Source organism: Anabrus simplex, chromosome 1 (genome assembly GCF_040414725.1).
Source record: "Anabrus simplex isolate iqAnaSimp1 chromosome 1, ASM4041472v1, whole genome shotgun sequence".
NCBI lineage: Eukaryota > Metazoa > Arthropoda > Insecta > Orthoptera > Tettigoniidae > Anabrus > Anabrus simplex.
Window position 1 is genome coordinate 1331020774 of NC_090265.1, and position 19985 is coordinate 1331040758.

Genomic DNA, 19985 nt, shown 5'->3' on the forward strand with positions numbered 1-19985 from the left:
ATTTGCCTGGTGTGAAAATGGGAAACCACGGAAAACCATCTTCAAGGCTGCTGACAGTGGAGTTCGAACCCACTATCTCCCAGATGCGAGCTCACAGCAGCACGCTCCTAACCGCACGGCCAGCTTGCCTGGTAACAAGTGGCACAGTCAACAGTTGAGAATAATAAACCGGACTTAAAATGGCAGACTAGTTAGAAAAGGTTCACCATCCCTGGTATAGACAGTGTATTTACAAATACAATACATTGCTAGAAATGATATTAAAATCATGGAAAGCCAGAAGAAAAGTTGTATAGATGAGGGAAAGTAATTTGCAGTTTCTTAGTTTGACCACTTCGTTTCCTTCATTTACTGAACATTGTGGTGAAGAATAAAACAAGAAATCCACGGTGCTACACTACATAGGTGGTTTGAAAAGTTCTCGAAATGTGCTAGAATTAAGTATCTTACCTCGGTGGAACTGCTTTTATTTTTCAACATAGTCCCCCTGTAGACTAATGCATTTGGTCCAGCAATGTTCCAATGCCTTGATCCCATCTTGAAAATGAGATTCCTCCAGGCCTGCAAAATACTTCTCCAATTCGGCTGTCAGTTATTCCCTTGTAGAAAATCTCCGTCCACCGAGGAAAATTTTCAGCTTGGGGAATAGATGAAAGTCTGATGAAGCCAAATCAGGTGAACAAGGTGGATGTGGCAACAATTCGTACCCCAGTTCGTGAAGTTTTGCCATGGCAATAACACTTGTGTGCGGCGGAGCGTTGTCCTGATGAAAGATAACCTTTTTCCTTGCCAAACCAGGCCTTGTTTCGTGTATCTTTTCCTGTAGTTGGTCTAGGAGGTTTGCATAGTATTGCCCCGTAATTGTTTGGCCAGTAGGAAGATAATCTATCAGCAGAATGCCTTTTGCATCCCAGAAAACTGAGGCCATGACCTTTCCGGCCGAACGCACTGCCTTTGCTTTCTTTGGTGGTGGTGAATCAGCATGTTTCCACTGCTTTGACTGCTGTTTTGTCTCTGGGGTACAGTAGTGGACCCAAGTTTCATCTATAGTCACAAACTGGCACAAACAATCTTGTTGGTTGCACTGAAAACGGGCCAGACTTTGTTCGGACATTTCCAATCTGGTGTGTTTATTGTCCAATGTCAAGAGCCGCGGCACCCATCTTGCGGATAATTTTTTCATACCCAATTCTTTGGTTAAAATATAATATACCCATTCAGAAGACATCCCTACAGCTTCAGCAATCTCCCGCAGTTTCAGTTGACGATCCTCCGTGACCATTTTATGCACTTTTGCGATAAATTCTGGGGTTGTAACACTTTTTGGCTGTCCACTACGCGGATCATCATCCAAGCTCTCCCGACCAAATTTAAACTCGCCGGTCCACTTGGCAACAGTTGAAAATGAAGGAGCAGTGCCCCAGTGTGTTCTGAAAGTCGGCATGAATTTCCTTTGCTTTCATACCTTTCTTTACAAATTATTTAATCACTGCTCGAATCTCAGTTTTTTCCATTGTCACAAATCACTATGTGGGAACAAAAACAAAGAGTCGTCACTACCACACTCCTGCAGCTGGAGCACTGACGTGCCATGTGTTCACTTACAAAGGATGTGTGATTATTGCACGGGAACCTCGTTGCTCTAGCAATGACATCTAGCGGTGATTCCGAGAACTTTTCAAACCGTCCTCGTCCATTTCACACATTGTGAATGGACTGAGCTGAAATATATTTCTTTTTCTTTGCTGATTGTTTAACATCGCATCTACTCAGAAAATTTTTTTGGCTACAATGGGATGGAAAAACTCTAGGACTATGAAGGAAGTGAAAATGGTGCTCATTAAGGCACAATTCCAGCATTTGCCTGGCACGACAGATGTTGAGGAAAGTAGAAGAGAAGGAGGAGGGAAAGAGGAAGGTGATAGTGTTTCACGCTGGTACTAACAACGTAAGACAAGCAGGTATAAGTACCAAACTAGATTTTTTTTTTTTTTGCTAGTTGCTTTATGTCGCACCAACACAGATAGGTCTTGTAGCGACGATGGGACAGGGAAGGGCTAGGAGTGGAAAGGAAGCAGCCGTGGCCTTAATTAAGGTACAGCCCCAGCATTTGCCTGGTTGAAAATGGAAAACCATTTTCAGGGCTGCCGACAGTAGGGTTCGAACCTACTATCTCCCGAATACTGGATACTGCCCGCACTTAAGCAACTGCAGCTATCGAGTTCGGTACCAAACTAGTTGGAGATGTGTGGGATCTGGCAAATGCAGCACGGGTGAAGTGTAAGGAGTGGAGAGTGTTATCTGCAGAATACTGTGTAGGAGGGATACTGACTGGAAGGTGATTGGCGATTTAAATAAGAGTATGGAGTGGCTGTGTAGGAAACGGGGCGGCCTAGGGAGCAGTGATAGGGGTACAGGGAACTGGACGTCAAGTAAGGATGACATAAAATGTTAGCGCTCAACTGTAGAAATACTGTAAAAAAAAGGAATAGAATTAATTTAATAGAAACAGGCAAACCTCATTATACGCGATAGTTACGTTCCGTGGAATTGCCGCGCATACTGAAGTTGCACACATCAAGAGTCATTTTATATGTAAAATAAAGGGTTAGGTTTCTGTTTACTCAGATAATAATTTTAAAATAGCAGAGATTCTTAGTATTTTTACAAGAAAATAACCATTATCACATTTCTGTTTATAACCAACCGTAAGCCCATGGCAGTACAGCCCTTGAAGGGTCTTGGCCTACCAAGCGACTGCTGCTCAGCCCAAAGACCTGCAGATTACGAGGTGTCATGTGGTCAACACAACAAATCCTCTCTGTTGTTATTCTTGGCTTTCTAGACCGGAGCCGTCAGATAGCTCCTCGATCATAAACACGTAGGCTGATTGGACCTCAAACCAGACCTGAGATCCAGGTAAAAATCCTTAACCTGACCAAGAATCGAACCTGGGGCCTCCGGGTAAGAGGCAGGCACGCTACCTCTACACCGCGGGGCCGGCACAAACTTTATACACTTAAAAATTTAACATCAAAACACACAATAATTAACTAAACTCTTCATACAAGCTCTTGGATTTAGCGTGAATAGCTCCAGAGAGAGTTGTGATGCTCAATCCAATCCATTCTTTCCGTCGCTTCCAAGCAAGATTTGATGACTCTAGTCACACTTAAGTTAGTAGAAGATTGCGCAGTTTTTTCAAATTGATCCTGCATTGTCATGAATAGTTTTCACACTGGGTACACGAAGTCCCAAAGCATGCTGAATGTCAACAATACGGTCACCTTTCTCATAATGGTCCAAAATTTCTAACTTCGTTTCTAACGAATACAACTTTGGTACAAGATTTTTCCCTTCGACAGGCACACTTTCTTTCATTTTACCCGGAGTTTTAAATACAAAACCTGTCAAGTGCAACTTCACAGCTTTACTGACCGGAACTGACAACTCACTTCTCGATGAACATGACGTAAGATGCGTGTAGAGATTTGCTTGCCGCATTTAACCTCGGTGAGCGATGTAGTGTACTTTACAGATTTCGGCATGCATGTTTGTACCCGCCTTAAAGGCTATACAGCTTCCATGCATGTTAACAGATTGCAGCACTGGACTTGAAACCAAAATTGCATATATGCAAAAATGCGGATAATGAATCTGCATATAACGGGGTATACCTGTATATACTTACCATATATTGTAATAGGAGATGAATCATGGCCGAGAAATGATATAATGGATGCAGAAATTTTCTCATGGAACTGGAGTGTGTATCGTAGAGATAGGATAGGAATGGTAGGAGAGGGAGTATTCATTCTGGTGAAAGAAGAATTTGTAAGCTACAAAAATGTTAAAGATGACAAACATGAAATTCTTGCTAGTGGCTTTACGTCTTACCGACACAGATAGGTCTTATAGCGACGATGGGATAGGAAACGCCTAGGAGTTGGAAGGAAGCGGCCATGGCCTTAATTAAGGTACAGCTCTAGCATTTGCCTGGTGTTATAATGGGAAACAACAGAAAACCATCTTCAGGACTGCCAACAATGGGGTTCAAACCCACTATCTTCCAGATGCATGAAATTCTAGGTATAAGGCTCATCTCTAAAAATAATAGGCAACTTGATGTCTTTGGAGTGTACAGACCAGGAACGGGTAGCACTGACGCAGATTCACAATTATTACATAAGATCAGCTATGTGGAAAACGATATAGAAAGGAATGTGATAGTAGCGGGTGATCTTAATTTACCAAATGTCAACTGGAAAGGTAATGCAAAAAACAGGACCAACAAATGGCAAATAAGTTCATATGGGAAGGGCAGCTTATTCAGAAAGTGATGGAACGAACTCGAGGGAAGAATATTCTGGATGTGGTGCTGGTAAAACCAGATGAGCTCTATAGAGAAACCGAAGTAATTGATGGCATTAGTGATCACGAAGCTGTTTTTTTTTGCAGTTGAAAATAATTGTGAAAGAAAGGAAGCTATTAAAATTAGGACTATTAAGCAGTACCATATGGCTGATAAAACAGGCATGAGGGAGTTTTTGAAAGGTAACTATAATCAATGGAAAACAGTAAATAAAAATGTAAACAGACTATGGGATGGGTTTAAAGCAATTGTTGAGGAATGTGAAAATAGATTTGTACCTTTAAAGGTGGTAAGGAATGGAAAAGATCCACTATATTATAACAGAAAAGTAAAGAGACTAAGAAGGAGGTGCAGGATGGAAAGAAATAGAGTTAGAAATGCCTGTGGAAATAAGGAGAAATTGAAGGAACTTATTAGGAAATTGAATCTAGCAAAGAAATCAGCTAAGGATAACATGATGGCAAGCATAATGGGTGGTCATACAAATTATAGTGAAAAATGGAAGAGTATGTATAGGTACTTTAAGGCAGAAACAGGTTCCAAGAAGGGCATTCCAGGAATCATTAATGAACAAGGGACCGGGCGAGTTGGCCGTGCATGTAGAGATGCGCGGCTGTGAGCTTGCATCCGGGAGATAGTAGGTTCGAATCCCACTATTGGCAGCCCTGAAGATGGTTTTCCGTGGTTTCCCATTTCCACACCAGGCAAATGCTGGGGCTGTACCTTAATTAAGGCCACGGCCGCTTCCTTCCAACATGTAAAGATTGTTGGTTACAAGGATAATGTCCAGATAGAGGAGGTGACTAATACTAGAGAAGTATTAAAAATTTACCTATGATAACTTCTCTTTTTTTTTTTGCTAGGGGCTTTTTACGTTGCACCGACACAGATAGGTCTTATGGCGACGATGGGATGGGAAAGGCCTAGGAGTGGGAAGGAAGCGGCTGTGGCCTTAATTAAGGTACAGCCCCAGCATTTGCCTGTGTGAAAATGGGAAACCACGGAAAACCATCTTCAGGGCTGCCGATAGTGGGATTCGAACCTACAATCTCCCGGATGCAAGCTCACAGCCGCGCGCCTCTACGCGCACGGCCAACTCGCCCGGTACCTATGATAACAATGACATTTACAGTAAGATACAAAAGTTGAAAACTAGAAAAGTGGCTGGAATTGATATGATTTCTGGGGATATACTAAAGACAATGGGTTGGGATATAGTACCATATCTGAAGTACTTATTTGATTATTGTTTGCATGAAGGAGCTATACCAAATGAATGGAGAGTTGCTATAGTTGTATAAAGAAAGGATGATAGACATAAAGCTGAAAATTACAGGCCAGTCAGTTTGACATGCATTGCATGTAAGCTTTGGGAAAGCATTCTTTCTGATTATATTAGATATATTTGCAAAATTAATAACTGGTTCGATAGAAGGCAGTTTGGGTTTAGGAAAGGTTATTCCACTGAACATAAAATTTAAGAAATGAGATTTCCACTTCTGGAGGTGCATATGGCCCTGAGGTTCACACAGCCTACACCAAAAATGAGTACCAGGCTAATTCCTGGGGGCAAAGGTGGCCGGGCTTAGAGCTAACCACTCTACCCCATCACGTGCTGAGGTTAACGGTGGTGGAAGCCTTTACCTTCCACTCCTCCAAGGGCCTTCATGGCCTGTACGCAGGTGATTTTGCTTTTTTGCTTATACCACTGAATCTCAAATTGTAGGATTCTAGCAAAGTATAGCAGATATCCTGGATTCAGGAAGTCAAATGGACTGTATAGCGATTGACCTATCTAAGGCATATGATAGGGTAGATCACTGGAGACTACAGACTACTTCATCCGGCTCCGTCTGTGTAACAACACGTTTAACATGCCGCTCAAGGTTTAAATTGAAGTGGGAATTCATCTTTATTTATATCACGATCTTACGTGATCAAAGTAAACTTCTCTGGAACCACCTAATATCAAAGGAATAAATGTCACTCACATAGATAGCATACAACAGCACAAATTCACTTATCCCGGATGTAAACAGACTGAACTATGTAACGAACAGCTGGAATTTTAAGAATTTTATATCACAGCAATCAATTGTATCATAATTTTAACTTATCTCATGTATCACTACAGTAATTGTATTTTATAATGTGTTAAAATGTGTTTTAGATGTTTTAGGAATATTATATGTATATATTGTTTAATTTGTACTTAAGGCTGATGATGGCACATAGATGCCGAAACTAGTACCATTTGACTATTCGACATGTGATTAAATCACAATAAAACGTCATTGTATTGAATAGGTGGACCTTGAAAGAATTTAATTTTACTGTAATCCCACTTCAATACGGAACCAATGAAATTCATAACTATCAGTCATTGGAGACTACTGGAAAAAATGAGTGCAATTGGACTAGGCAAAATAGTGACTGAATGACTGGCTATATTTCTAGAACTCAGAGAACTACAGTAGGCGAAGCTTCATCTGACCGTGTAATAATTAAGAAGGGAATTCCTCAAGGCAGTATTATTGGACATTTATATTTTCTTATATATATATATATCAATGATATGAGTAAAGAAGTGGAATCAGAGATAAGGCTTTTTGCAAATGATGTTATTCTGTACAGAGTATTAAGTGAGTTACAAGATTGTGAGCAACTGCAAAATGACCTCGATAAGGTTGTGAGATGGACAGCAGGCAATGGTATGATGATAAATAGGGTTAAAGGTCAGGTGTTGAGTCTCACAAATAGGAAAAGTCCTCTTAGTTTTAATTACTGCATTGATGGGGTGAAAGTTCCTTTTGGGGTTAATATAAGGAAAGATCTTCATTGGGGTAATCATATAAATATGATTGTAAATAAAGCGAACAGATCTCTGCACATGGTTATGAGGGTATTTACAGGTTGTAGTAAGCTTGTAAAGGAGAGGGCATATAAGTCTCTGGTAAGACCCCAACTAGAGTATGGTTCTAGCGTATGGGTCCCACACCAGGAATACTTGGCTCAGGAACTGGAAAAAATTGAATGAAAAGCAGCTCGATTTGTTCTGAGTGATTTCCGACAAAAGAGTAGCGTTACAAAAATGTTGCAAAGTTTGGGCAGGGAAGACTAGGGAGAAAGGAGAAGAGCTGCTCGACTAAGTGGTATGTAACTAAGAAGCAATGGACCAAAACCTAACATTGTTTCTTAGTTCAAACTGTATCAATACGGATCTATACGACAAAGTTCACAAATTGTACTAATCGGTATGTTCCAAGCTGTCAGTGAAGTGATGGCGTGGAATGACATCAGTAGGCATATAGGTTTGAGTGGTGTCTTTAAAAGTAAGAAAGATCAGAATATGAAGATAAAACTAGAATTAAAGGGGGCAAATTGGGGCAAATATTTGTTTATAGGAAGGGGAGTTAGGGACTGGAATAACTTAGCAAGGGAGATGTTCAATAAATTTCCAATTTCCTTAAAATCATTTAAGAAAAGGTTAGCAAAAGAACAGATAGGGAACCTGCCACCTGGGCGACTGCCCTAAATGCAGATCAGTAGTGATTGATTGAAACTATAGTTAATGGCTGCTGATAGTGAGGTTGAACCCATCATCCCATGAATGCAAGTTAACACTGAACTTCACAGCCAGCTAGCTCAATGAATAATTATTTCTAGATGCAAGATCCAACACGGTCACTTTTCCCAGTCTGACAAACATTATTGGTGATTCACCACTGAGGGACAGTTCCAAGGGAATGTCCTGTCCCAGCTAGAAATTCATTTAAGTACTGAGATAGCCCTGTACACTGGTATACGAGCCTACTATCGAGTTTAGGTTGACATGTACAGCTTATTATTCAAATATTGCCCGCTTTGACTGAAAAGCAATGATGATGATGATGAAGATTGTTGTTTAAAGGGGCCTAACAGCTAGGTCATGAGCCCCTAATGGTACGAGGCATAATGAAATGCAAATGAGAAGCAATGAGTCTGGTTTGAGTCTGTCCAGACTTGTTCATTTATGAGTCTGTGTTCATTCTAGCAGCAAGCATATTCTCTGATCCAACTATCTGAGCAGTAGACATGGAGTCCACAGCAGGTATAACATTCTATAAACTCTAAAGCTGGATCTAGAGCAGGTCCAGTGATGCTATGTGACAAGATGTCAGTGCCTGATCTCCTCATCAGACGCTAGATGTTAAGTACCATAACAACTACTGTTCAAATAATGAGTGACCATTACCACACCTTCCTCCGTACCTCATTCATCCCAATCATTCCTCTTTGGTGTTTATTACATTCTCTGAATACCATAATGCATAGTGCACAGATATATTTTTCTGTTTGGAAATATCAAAAAACACACAATAAAGTTCATGTTAGTGATAGTACTTTAAATTTAATATATTTTAGAGTACACAATATTCTAACATGTAATCTATCATCTGAAACATCAAACTCTGCAGATTAATTAAATTTAAAATCTAAACAATCACTGTCTGGTCAGGGGACAGATTCATTTTATGGAACACAAGGCATGCTCCAGCAAATCAACCATGACAGGCAACCCCACAAGTTCTACTCCGGCAACTCCAAACCAGGAAACAAACGCCCAGTAGTTCACTTCCAGAGAACTTAAGAGATTACTACACGTGATGCCCTGCAGAGCATTCTCCAAGCCATCAATGAACTTAGAGCAGGGCAAGATACTCCAACCTAGGAACTGCAGCAACTTAAAGAAATGGACAAGGATGATGACGACACCTCCCAGAATACCAAAAGTCAATGAGGCCTGCGCCATATCAAAGATGCCGACCCTCAAGACCACCAGATCCAGGGCTATAATTGGCGCGCGTTAGTGCCTACTACCTATGGGAAGGCATACACCGTGCCATTCGCTTGGCAGAAGCACTCCAGGACCCTTGTCCCGGCAAGGCCAATAGGCTGGGACCAACGTAAAGGGCAAGGAATGCTAAGGGACTTGTCCAACTGGCCACATACGGATCTTGGACAACAAGCATACTTCATCACCCGTGTCTCTCTTCTATACTGCACTCTTACAAGGGGTTGGCAATACGTCCTACGAGATGATGTCCTTTCCCTGCTGCCCGGGTTTAAGTGTCAAACTCCTGCCGGAGTGCCCAAGGTCACCTGTGGTACACCTAAACGTGGCAGAGGCCATGACAGTTGCAAAGTGCTGGTGACAGCCACTACAACCGCCACTTGGTGATCACCAGTGGGACAACTCCGCCAGTGCCACTCATGGGACTCACAACCACACATCAGGGAATTCGGATGTGTCTACATCAGTGTGCTCCATGACAATTGTGTGTGGGATAACTTTGTTTTTAGTGACTTTGCTTTGTTATTGTTCTTTACTCATGTATTCTCATGTTTTTGATATTTCCTTTTTATAATGTATGAGCTGTGGCATGTAGATATTTGACTCGATAGTAGTTTAAATTTTATGCAGTGTCACGTAATACAGTGAAATCCTGAGACAATAATATTACACAGATAAGAAAAAATTACAGTAGATGGTTTTATAAAAGGGATTTAGAATAACAGGTTCTCATGATGATTGGTGAACAAAATAACATATGATTTACATTAACTACCTATCACATTATATCATTTAATTCCAAACTAATATGAGGTTTGCGACAACCATACATACATACATACATATACACATACATCACCATTATAGACCGTTATGCCTTTTAGCATTCAGTCTGCAAGCTTCTGTGAATTTATTAAATGTCGCCACAATTCTCTATTTGCAGCTAGTGCTGTGGCCTCATTTAGTTCTATACCTCTTATCTTTAAATCTTTAGAAACTGCGTCTAACAATAACTGTCTTGGTCTCCCTCTACTTCTCCTACCCTCCATAACAGAGTCCATTATTCTCCTACGTAACATATTCTCCTCCATTCGCCTCATATGACCCTACCACTGAAGTCAGTTTATGTGTCCAGCTTCATCCATCAAGTTCATTCCTAAGTTAGCCTTTATCTCCTCATTCCGAGTACCCACCTGACATTGTTCCCATCTATCTGTACCAGCAATCATTCTCGGTACTTTCATGTCTGTTACTTCTAACTTATGAATAAGATACCCTGAGTCCACCCAGCTTTCATTCCCGTAAAGCGAAGTTGGTCTGAAAACAGACCGATGTAAAGACAGTTTCATAATGCTGTTGATCACAACTGCGAGCTCACTGTATTAGTTTTACTGCGCTCCGATTCAATCTCACTTACTATATTACCATCCTGGTAGAACACACATTCTAAATACTTGAAATTATCTACCTGTTCCAGCTTTATATCACCAATCTGACATTCAATTCTGTTGAATTTCTTACCTACTGACATTAATTTAGTTTTGGAAAGGCTAATTTTCATATCATACTCATTGCACCTATTTTCAAGTTCCAAAATATTAGAGTGCACGCTTTCGGCACAATCTGCCACTAAGACCATGTCGTCAGCATAGGCCAGACTGCTTACTACATTTCCACCTAACTGAATCCCTCCCTGCTACTTTATACCTTTCAGCAGATGATCCATGTAAACTATGGACAACAAAGGTGAAAGATTACAGCCTTGTCTAACCATCAATTCTCACTGCAGCCCAATTGTCAAAATAAATGCCTTTGATTGACTTTCAATAATCTACCCTTAATCCCATAGTCCCCCAGTACGGCAAACATATTTTCCCTCGGTACTCTGTCATATGCTTTCTCTAGTTCTATGAAACATAAACATAACTGTCTATTCCTCTCGTAGCATTTTTCAATTACCTGGCGCGAACTGAAAATCTGACCCTGACAGCCCCTCTGTGGTCTTAAACCAGACTGGTCTTTATCCAACTTCCTCTCAACCACCGATTGCACACTCCCTTCCAAGATGCCAGTGAATGCGAAAGCCAAAACACACAAAATGATACAAAATGACCAATACCTTACCTATGTCCAGCAGAGTACATTCATATTGACCACATAATTTTAATTTCTCACACCTAATTCTTATTCACACTATGCAGCAATCCACTACTGTAAACTACCATACTTAAAGAAATCTGAAATTACAGTCTGTTTGACATTCCTCTTCACAGACAGAGAAATATGCAATCTAATTATATGGAGATGCACTGCTACAGTTACAACAGTCCCTGAAATATATGACAATGTGTCGAAACGAGATAACAAAGAGACTATTTTAATTTTAAATAGCTGTTCCATAGCTACAGTACTGCTGTTTAAATCCTTCTTCTATGCACACTACCTAGATTCTCCTGGAAATCCGTAGCTGCTGAGTTCCCACAGTTGCTCAACGAAAACATCCCTAAGATACATACATAGCTATGAACACTTTTGCATGCTATGCTTATAATAGGAAAGTTCAATCTTTGTATGGCAGTAACAAATCTTCCTAATTACTTTTGTGCTTGAATTATCACAGTAACAGGACGAAAACTCATCACCAGAGTCTCAAAAGGCAATCATAATGAAGAGATTTATTGTTAACAAGATAATCATTAAAAATAGAGGATTTTTACATTGAGTTAATGGTATTAATGCTGGGATTGGAACATTTGATCATTACAGACTAAATGTTGAATATTTTGACACTGATGCTATGGAAGAGTCTGGACTATTGAAAATATAGACCTCTGGCAAACATCCAAATTGTAATTTTGTTGGCACAAAAGATCCAATGGTATTTTGGAGAACTGAATTACATAGAATATATACTATTTATAGCTGAGGTGAATGGCTGTGCACATTAATATGCTAAGGCTATGAAACCAAGCTCTGTATTGAGAAGGGGAGTTGGTTTGAACCCCACCGTCATCTCTCCCAAGAATGGGTTTCTGTGGTTTCCCATTTTCACTTCAGGCAATGGTGAGACAGTTCCTATTTGTAGGCCTCACCCAATTCCTTCCACCTCCTTACCCAATTTCATCCACCATCATTCATTTCAGCTTCATTATCTCCCTAAGTAAGGTTGGCATTCAGCCATAAAAACATACCATACAATTTCTCACCTCATCGCCAACCCCGTACTGGGAAACAGAACTAAGGGGTAGACATACAGGATACAGGGTTGTTCACATAACATGTTAAACGCAAATAACTTCTAAACCATTAAACATATCAGCATTCTGTTTTCATATTCGTAAATGGTACGCAGGGTCTTGTAAAATAACGTGCTACTTAGTCTCATGGGGTGATTAACAACCGATATATTGATACCAACTCCATATTTTAAAATGGAACAGCACACATTTATACAGCTGATTTAAAAGTTAATCTGCGTACAAGTTTAAATATGTAAGTATTTTCAAAATCGGACAATTACTTTTTGAGATATAAGTAAGAACAGCATGCGCTGTTTTGCTTGCCGCATCAGACGGCGTGAAGTCAGGCAGGGACATATTGAGGCGCAAGCAGTTTCCTGGGAGTGAGTTCAGCCACAGAATGGGTACCAGGCATGTAAGCACCTCGTACACATGTGATGGGTTTGCAAAGTGTGCATGACAGGCGAACACATGACAGGACAGAAAGGGTTGATGTGTTTAAAATGAATAAAATAAGTACTTTGCCTTGAAAGGAACATAACAAAAGCTATAATTGTCTCTCTATTTGAGAAATAAACATAACACAAACCACCAGAAGAGCTCCTTCTAGAAAAGCAAATGTTCAGAGCTGATCGTAGTAAGATGGCAGCAACACTATTATTTATGTTTTATTTTACACGCATTAATCTCCGCAGAGCTCCAGTGCGACTGTAGTAGCATGCATTCGGGAGAGCATAGGTTCGAGTCCTGCCTCGCCCAACCTAACATTGATTTTCATGGTGTCCCATGTTCAACATCAGGCAAATACCAGAGGTACCTTTGTGATAGGTCACGGCCGACTTTCTTTCCAAATCCTTCCCATTCCCATCCGTCAGAAAAAACACTAAAATGAGCGCAGCCTACTACATGTCAAAACAAAACAATACAACTTTAGTCTCCCTTCCCCGTTGTGTGTTTGCCAGTCATACAATAACGTTGCACACCCAGGGTGTGTTACGGTACATCACATTATGTTTACAGTACATGCCTGGTATCCGTTCTGTGACTGGAATCAAGGCCAGGAAGCAGCTTGCGCCTCAATATATCTTTGCCCGACTTCACGCCGTCTGATGCGGCATGCAAAACTGCGCATGCTGTTCTTATTTATATCTCAAAAAGTAATTGTCCGATTTTGAAAATACTTACATATTTGAACTTGTACACAGAAGAACTTTTAAATCAGCTGTATAAATTTGTGCCATTCCATTTAAAAATATGGAGTTAGTATCAATATCTCGGTTGTTAATCACCCCATGAGACTAAGTAGCACGTTAGTTTACAAGACCCTACGTCCCATTTACAAATATGAAAACAGAATACTGATATCTTGAATGGTTTAGAAGTTATTTGCGTGTAACATGTTAGGTGAATAACCCTGTATATAATATTTATAAATACAGGATGGTTAACCAGGTATATGAGCACAAGAGGGGATTGGTCATACTGATAAATAATTTGAAAAAAGTTATTCAGTATCTTGCACCATTGTCACTTAATCAGCTGCTGAACTTAGCCAATCCGATTGCTTCATGGGTAAATTCAAGTGGGCTTTGTGAAGTGGTGTTGCTAAATCTGTACAAGGCCCAAGACTGGCTTGAGAGTACCATTTGAAGAAAAAACCTTGCCATGGAAAGATTTGAACACAGACCTCCGAGCTGACAGGACGCCTTAGCAAGTATGCTATGGTGACACCGGCTGAAACCCATGGTGTGTTTATATTTGATACTGATTTCTGGGCATAGTTCTTAAGCCACATGTAGATTTAGCAACACTGCCTCACTAAACCCATTTTAATTCACCCGTGAAGCGAGCTGATTGGCTAAGTTCAGCAGTTGATAAAATGACAACGGCATGAGATATCAAATTATTTTTTAAATGATTTATCAATATGAACAACCCTATAATGCTCACATATCTGGTTCACATTGTTTCCAACCACGCTGCACAGTTGTGCTAAACTTGGTAGTATTTTTCCAAACAGTACCAACAACAACAAAATTATTTGTGCTCACCAAATTAAATACATAAATAGAAAAATTATTATTATTAGAAAAGTCTTTTCAGCCAACCTACAAAATAAATTTTTTTAAATACAATATTTTTTTTAAAGCTGTTGTTACCATTTGGAAAAGTACGGCATATCTTATACAAGATAGAAATTGAATTTGTTCACTTTTGTAATATAAGAACTTCAAGTCCACTCACCTGCCTCTTCATGAAATCTGGTGAAGGAGTGGGAGTATGTTCAGTAACTGTAATGATGGGGTTTGGAGTCCCATGTGATAAGTTTGCAGCAACATAACGACTTTGTTTGGTCCTCTCTGGATGAACTTCACCAATATACCTGTATTTCCCAGTAAATAGTGAGTTAAGGAAATTACACATAGGTTATCATTTGGCAACCTACTACCCATCTGTATTTAAATGCTACACTGCAGCAATGTAGCTGTAGCCATGCAAATTTTATTAGCAAATTAGAAAATAATATTTCTACAGTAAAAATAACAATAATTTAGCACTGATGTTTCATGAAGTAATTGCTCAATACCATAAACAATGATCGTAGTTCTTAAATACAATGAATATGGAATAACACTATAAAGTATTAATGGTGGTATTATTTTTATTAGCAATTTTAATGCCCCTGGTTTATGAAAAAGACATTTTTACACAAGCATTATATATAAGGTTTTCAGACACAAAGACAGTATCATAATGTTCCTTCTTAGTTGCCGTTCGTTCACTCTACTATTCTCAAAACAACAGTTCATTCCTAATAGGGTAAGTCAGAGAGAAAAAGGAATAAGAAAGGAACACACATAAAAAGATTAATACAATGGCAGGTCAGTGTGGGAAGAGGGAGCAAATGAAGATTTTATCAGTCCACAAAAAGATAAACTGGAGGCTCTTCTTAATTTCCTCAAATATGAAGTGGAGGGAGAAGAATTACCTTTGCACAGGCTGGTTTCGGTTTAGACAATAGGAAAAAGCAAGAGAAGGGAAGAAGGAAAATTTCTGAAGACAAATCACTACCAACTGAGAGTTCACTGTTCTGTGCAAAATTTGATGGCAAGAAGCAAAAGTGTGTGTTTTGCATCAATCCACACGGGAGTAAGGAATGCCACCTTCTGCTCAAGAAATGAGCTTGAAAGAAAAGTGTAACAAGCTAGCAAAAGAAAACTGTTGTTTTGCATGTCTGAAGTTAGGACACAGAGCCAAGAATATCAAGAAACACATTCGATGCACCTTGTATGCTAACCCTCATGTTGCCATTATGTGCCATAAACAGAATATACAAAGGGCTGAAGAGAACCTGAACCTAGAACTTGGGAAGGCAGGGAAAACAAGAGCAATATCTCCATGAACATTCAGAGTGCCACACAGGAGGTGTTTTTTCAAACATTGTGTTTCAAGCTAATGCATAAAGGGAAGGAGAAGAAGGTGCGAGCATTGATAGACAGTGGATCCCAGAGATCCTACATCTTACACAAGACAGATGTAACACTAATACAGGCAAAGGCTCATGTAGCACCTCTGAAGAAAACTTTCTCGATTGGAACTCTTAGGTTGTTCAATTGGAGCTCGCCTTGCTTCACCCATAAAGGCAAGTTTAGGAACTGAAGATCTTTTGACTTATTATTGGACAGATTCCATAACAACACTCTGCTGGATCAAGTGGAAGGTAGTCTGGGGAACTTTTGTGGCCAACCGGGTGAAGGAAATTAAACAGTTGTCTAACCCTGATAGGTAGAATCATGTGCGTGGAGCAAATAACCCAGCTGACTTACCCTCTAGAGGCTGCTCTGCTACCAGACTCCTGATGTTGAAATGGTGGGAGGGCTCTCAAAGGACGAGATGCCCTAGTTCTGAGTGGCTGTTGAAAATGTCATGCGTGGTGAAGAAAAGGTCAATGAAGAGAAAAAGAAAGGAATTTCTACTGTTTTAGTTTCCACAAAAAATTGTTTCTTCAATACTTTTCTAAGTATGCAAAAGTTGTCAGGACGACAGCCTGGATTTTGCAATTCATCTACAACATGGCAGGAAAGAGAGTACAACTTAATCAAAACAGACTTTCAACGTATTAGGTCATGTTACGTACATGTAGTATGTGTTGAAGAGATGTTAAGTACAGAACAAAAATGGCCAGCCGGACACCAGTGGGATCCGAAGCCACAACCTCCCGATTTTGCGTCGGTTGTTCTGTACTAAACATCTCTTCAACACGTACTACATGTACGTAACACGACCTAATACGTTGAAAGTCTGTTTCAATTACAATGCGGTCGTGAAAATTCAATATTCAGAGAACAACTTACTTCAAAGAAACTTGAAGTGGAAAAATTGCAAATGGCTGAAAAGAGGCTTTGGAAGATTGTGATGCAAGAGATGCTTGGAGAAAACGAGGAGTCGTCTCTCAAATCTTTCAATGTGTTTGAAGATGAAAGTCGGTTACTTCAAGTCAAGACAGGGTTAATAAGGAGAAGGATGAATAATTATTCCTAACTCCCATTCTGATTCCTACTAATAATAAGCTAGTTCACATGATGATCATGGGGAAACATCTGGAATTGTCTCATGCTGGAGTACAAGTTCTACCCTCTACTTTGCGAGAGCGGTTTTGGATCATCAATGGTAGAAGAGCCATAAGAAAGGTGATTTCTGGCTATGTCAAGTGTAGAAGATACCATGTGAAAAGAATTACTACAGAGGTTGCACCTTTACAAGAAGATGGAATTCGAGGCGATTCTGTTACTGAGATTGTAGGGGTGGATTTGGCTGGCCCATTACATCTCCGAGGGGGTGAAAAAGCATGGATTGTGATATTCAAGTGTGCTGCTTTCAGAGCTGTAAACTTTGAGCTCATCAGGACTTTGTCTACTCCAAGGTTCCTTCAAGCATTGCTCAGAGAGAGAGATCAAATGTTTTTTTACAGCGATAATGGAAGGAATTTTGTGGGAGCTTAAAATATGTTCCATGATATTGACTGGACAAAAGTTAGTGTAGAGGCAAGTTATCTGAGAACTGCTTGGAAATTTAATCCTCCCACTGCTGCATGGCGGGGAGGCTTTTGGGAATGTACTGTTCAGATGTTAAAGTTGTTGTAATGAATGTAGGCCATTCCTCTTTAGATTATGAGGAACTATTGACAGTGCTGGTGGACACTGAAGCAGTTATTAATTCCCGACCATTGACTTACTTATCTGAAGAAAGTGATGATTTACTAGCGTGGACTCCAGCAATGTTTCTTCAGGGTATTCCCAGGGTGGGAGTGACCAATATTGATGACACTGATCAGATAAGCCATGGAAAGAAATTTAGATATATACAGCATCTGAGGACAGAATTATGCAAAAGATTCAGGATAGAATACTTAGGGCAACTTAAACCGGGGAAAGGTCAGCCAAACTCACATCGAGAGTTCAAGGTGTGGGAAGTAGTGATCGTTGGAAGTGATGGAGCACATAGAATGAACTGGCCTTTAGGAAGAGTGGTTGCTGTATATTCTGGGAAAGATAATGTTATCAGGGTGGCCAAGATGAAAACTGCTGTTGGTGAGTTGGACCGGACTGTGCAGAACATCTATCCACTAGAAGCAACTCCCATTAGAGAGGCAGAATGAAGAAGTGGTCCAGGAGAAGAGCCCTGGTATGCCTGTCTCTAGTAGAACTGTTCCATGAGTGGTTACTACAAGATGTGGGAGGAAGATACGAATTCCTCTCGTCTCAGTTTGTAGATTCTTTCTTTGCTTTGTTTTGGTAGTCTTAGTGCTTTTAATCATAATATGATTAAAAGTTGGGAGGACATTACAAAAATTTGGTGAAGTTTATTTGTTCCTGGCCTCAAAAAGGCAGACACTGGCTGGAGATCAATGGCAGGTGACACATGATAGGACAATGATGACAGAAGAGTGATGTGTATTGGCTGTAGCCATGTGTATGTATGTTTATGTCGGTGCACAATGAATATTATTTCCTATCTTTCTGGTTAACACTAGTTTGGTGATTTAGTCCCTTACAAAACAACTTATATTATCCCATTGGGATTCTTTTCTACTTTTGTGTTTGTCCTGTTTTCCTATTCTTTTACCACCTGTATTTTTCATTGTCTTAAGTTTCCTCCTTTTTCCTGCACTTATCCAGCTTTCTTCTTATCCTACACTTATCTCACATGAAGACTGAAGATCTGTTAAGATAGCCCCTCAATGAGTGTAAATGCCTGCCCTCCCAATGAAGCTGGGGAGCAGAAACGAGCTCGTCGGAGACTGAAGAGGTGGATCTAGAAGAACTGGAATTGATGAGGAGAGAGTCTGTCTATTTGAAGACGGACATATTAAAAGATGTGGAGATTGTCTTTGTCATTTTGTGTTTCCATGTTTGTCCTTGTCTCCTATTTCTGTTGCTCCCTCTTCCCACACTCACCTGCCACTGTGTTCGTCCTATTCTATGTGTTTCTCCTTTCTAATTCCTGTTGCTCTTTCTCTCTGACTTGATCTGACATTTGTTTGTTCCTTTCCTACACTTATGTTAATAAGGTAAGATGTCCTAAATCGGTGCCCTATCCTAAATTTGTTTCCTCATCTGCCTGTTGTGGATAATACTGCTACCTGTTCAACACTTCAGAACTACCTAGTTGAGCATTAGGTAGTGAAGTTCTGTCTTTAACACCATATTTTTCAATAACAATTTGAGGAAAAATAGTTTATAGTTTTAATTAAACTCCAGAATACTATTCCACCTTGAAGTAAGTTTTTCAAAATTTTGTAACTGCTACTTGTAGCTTAGAGCCAGAGACTTTCTTCTTCTTCTTCTTCTTCTTCTTCTTCTTCTTCTTCTTCTTCTTCTTCTTCTTCTTCTTCTTCTTCTTCTTCTTCTTCTTCTTCAAGGTCTTCATGCCTCATGAGTTTGATCATTGGACAAGGACTGGCTGCCTTGTTTATAATTATTACAGCCCTAAATTCATCCCTTTGAAGATTCTCAAGTCTCTCCCAGGGACAGAGTTTGGACCCTAACAATCACTTCCACATATGCCAAAGCTGGTTTCTGTCTTTCACATTCCCTTCCCAGTTAAGCAAGATTGGTAATTTCATATCACCCGCTATAATAACATTCCTTCCTGTGCCATGCTGTTCCCCACACAGCTGATCAGCTTATCAAATAATTCCGCATCAGCGTCAGATCTGTCCACCCCAAAAATATCAAGTTGCCTATTATCTTTAGACTTAAGTCTTGCACCTAGAATGCCATATTTCTCATCCTTCATATTTTGTAGCTTACAAATTCTTCTTTCACCAGTATGAAAACTCCCACTTTTATCATACCTAACCTCTCTTTATGACAAACATTCTAGTTCCGTGAGAAAATTTCTGCATCCATAATATCACTTCTTAGCCATGATTTAATTCCTATTACAATATCTGGTAAATATATATTTATTAAATAATTTAATTCTGTTCCTTTCTTTACAATACTTCTACCGTTTAACAATTTTATGTCATCCTTAC

The 19985-nt window shown here is 39.8% G+C and overlaps 1 protein-coding gene across 1 annotated transcript in view; it reads right to left on the reverse strand.

Annotated features, from left to right (window-relative positions):
• Nucleotides 1-19985, reverse strand: part of unc80 (unc80, NALCN channel complex subunit) — a 1117323-nt gene that overhangs the window by 566999 nt on the left and 530339 nt on the right. The window contains exon 17 of the mRNA XM_067137759.2: nt 14690-14828. Coding sequence (XP_066993860.2) covers nt 14690-14828 — 139 coding nt within the window. The remainder of the gene's footprint in view (nt 1-14689; nt 14829-19985) is intronic.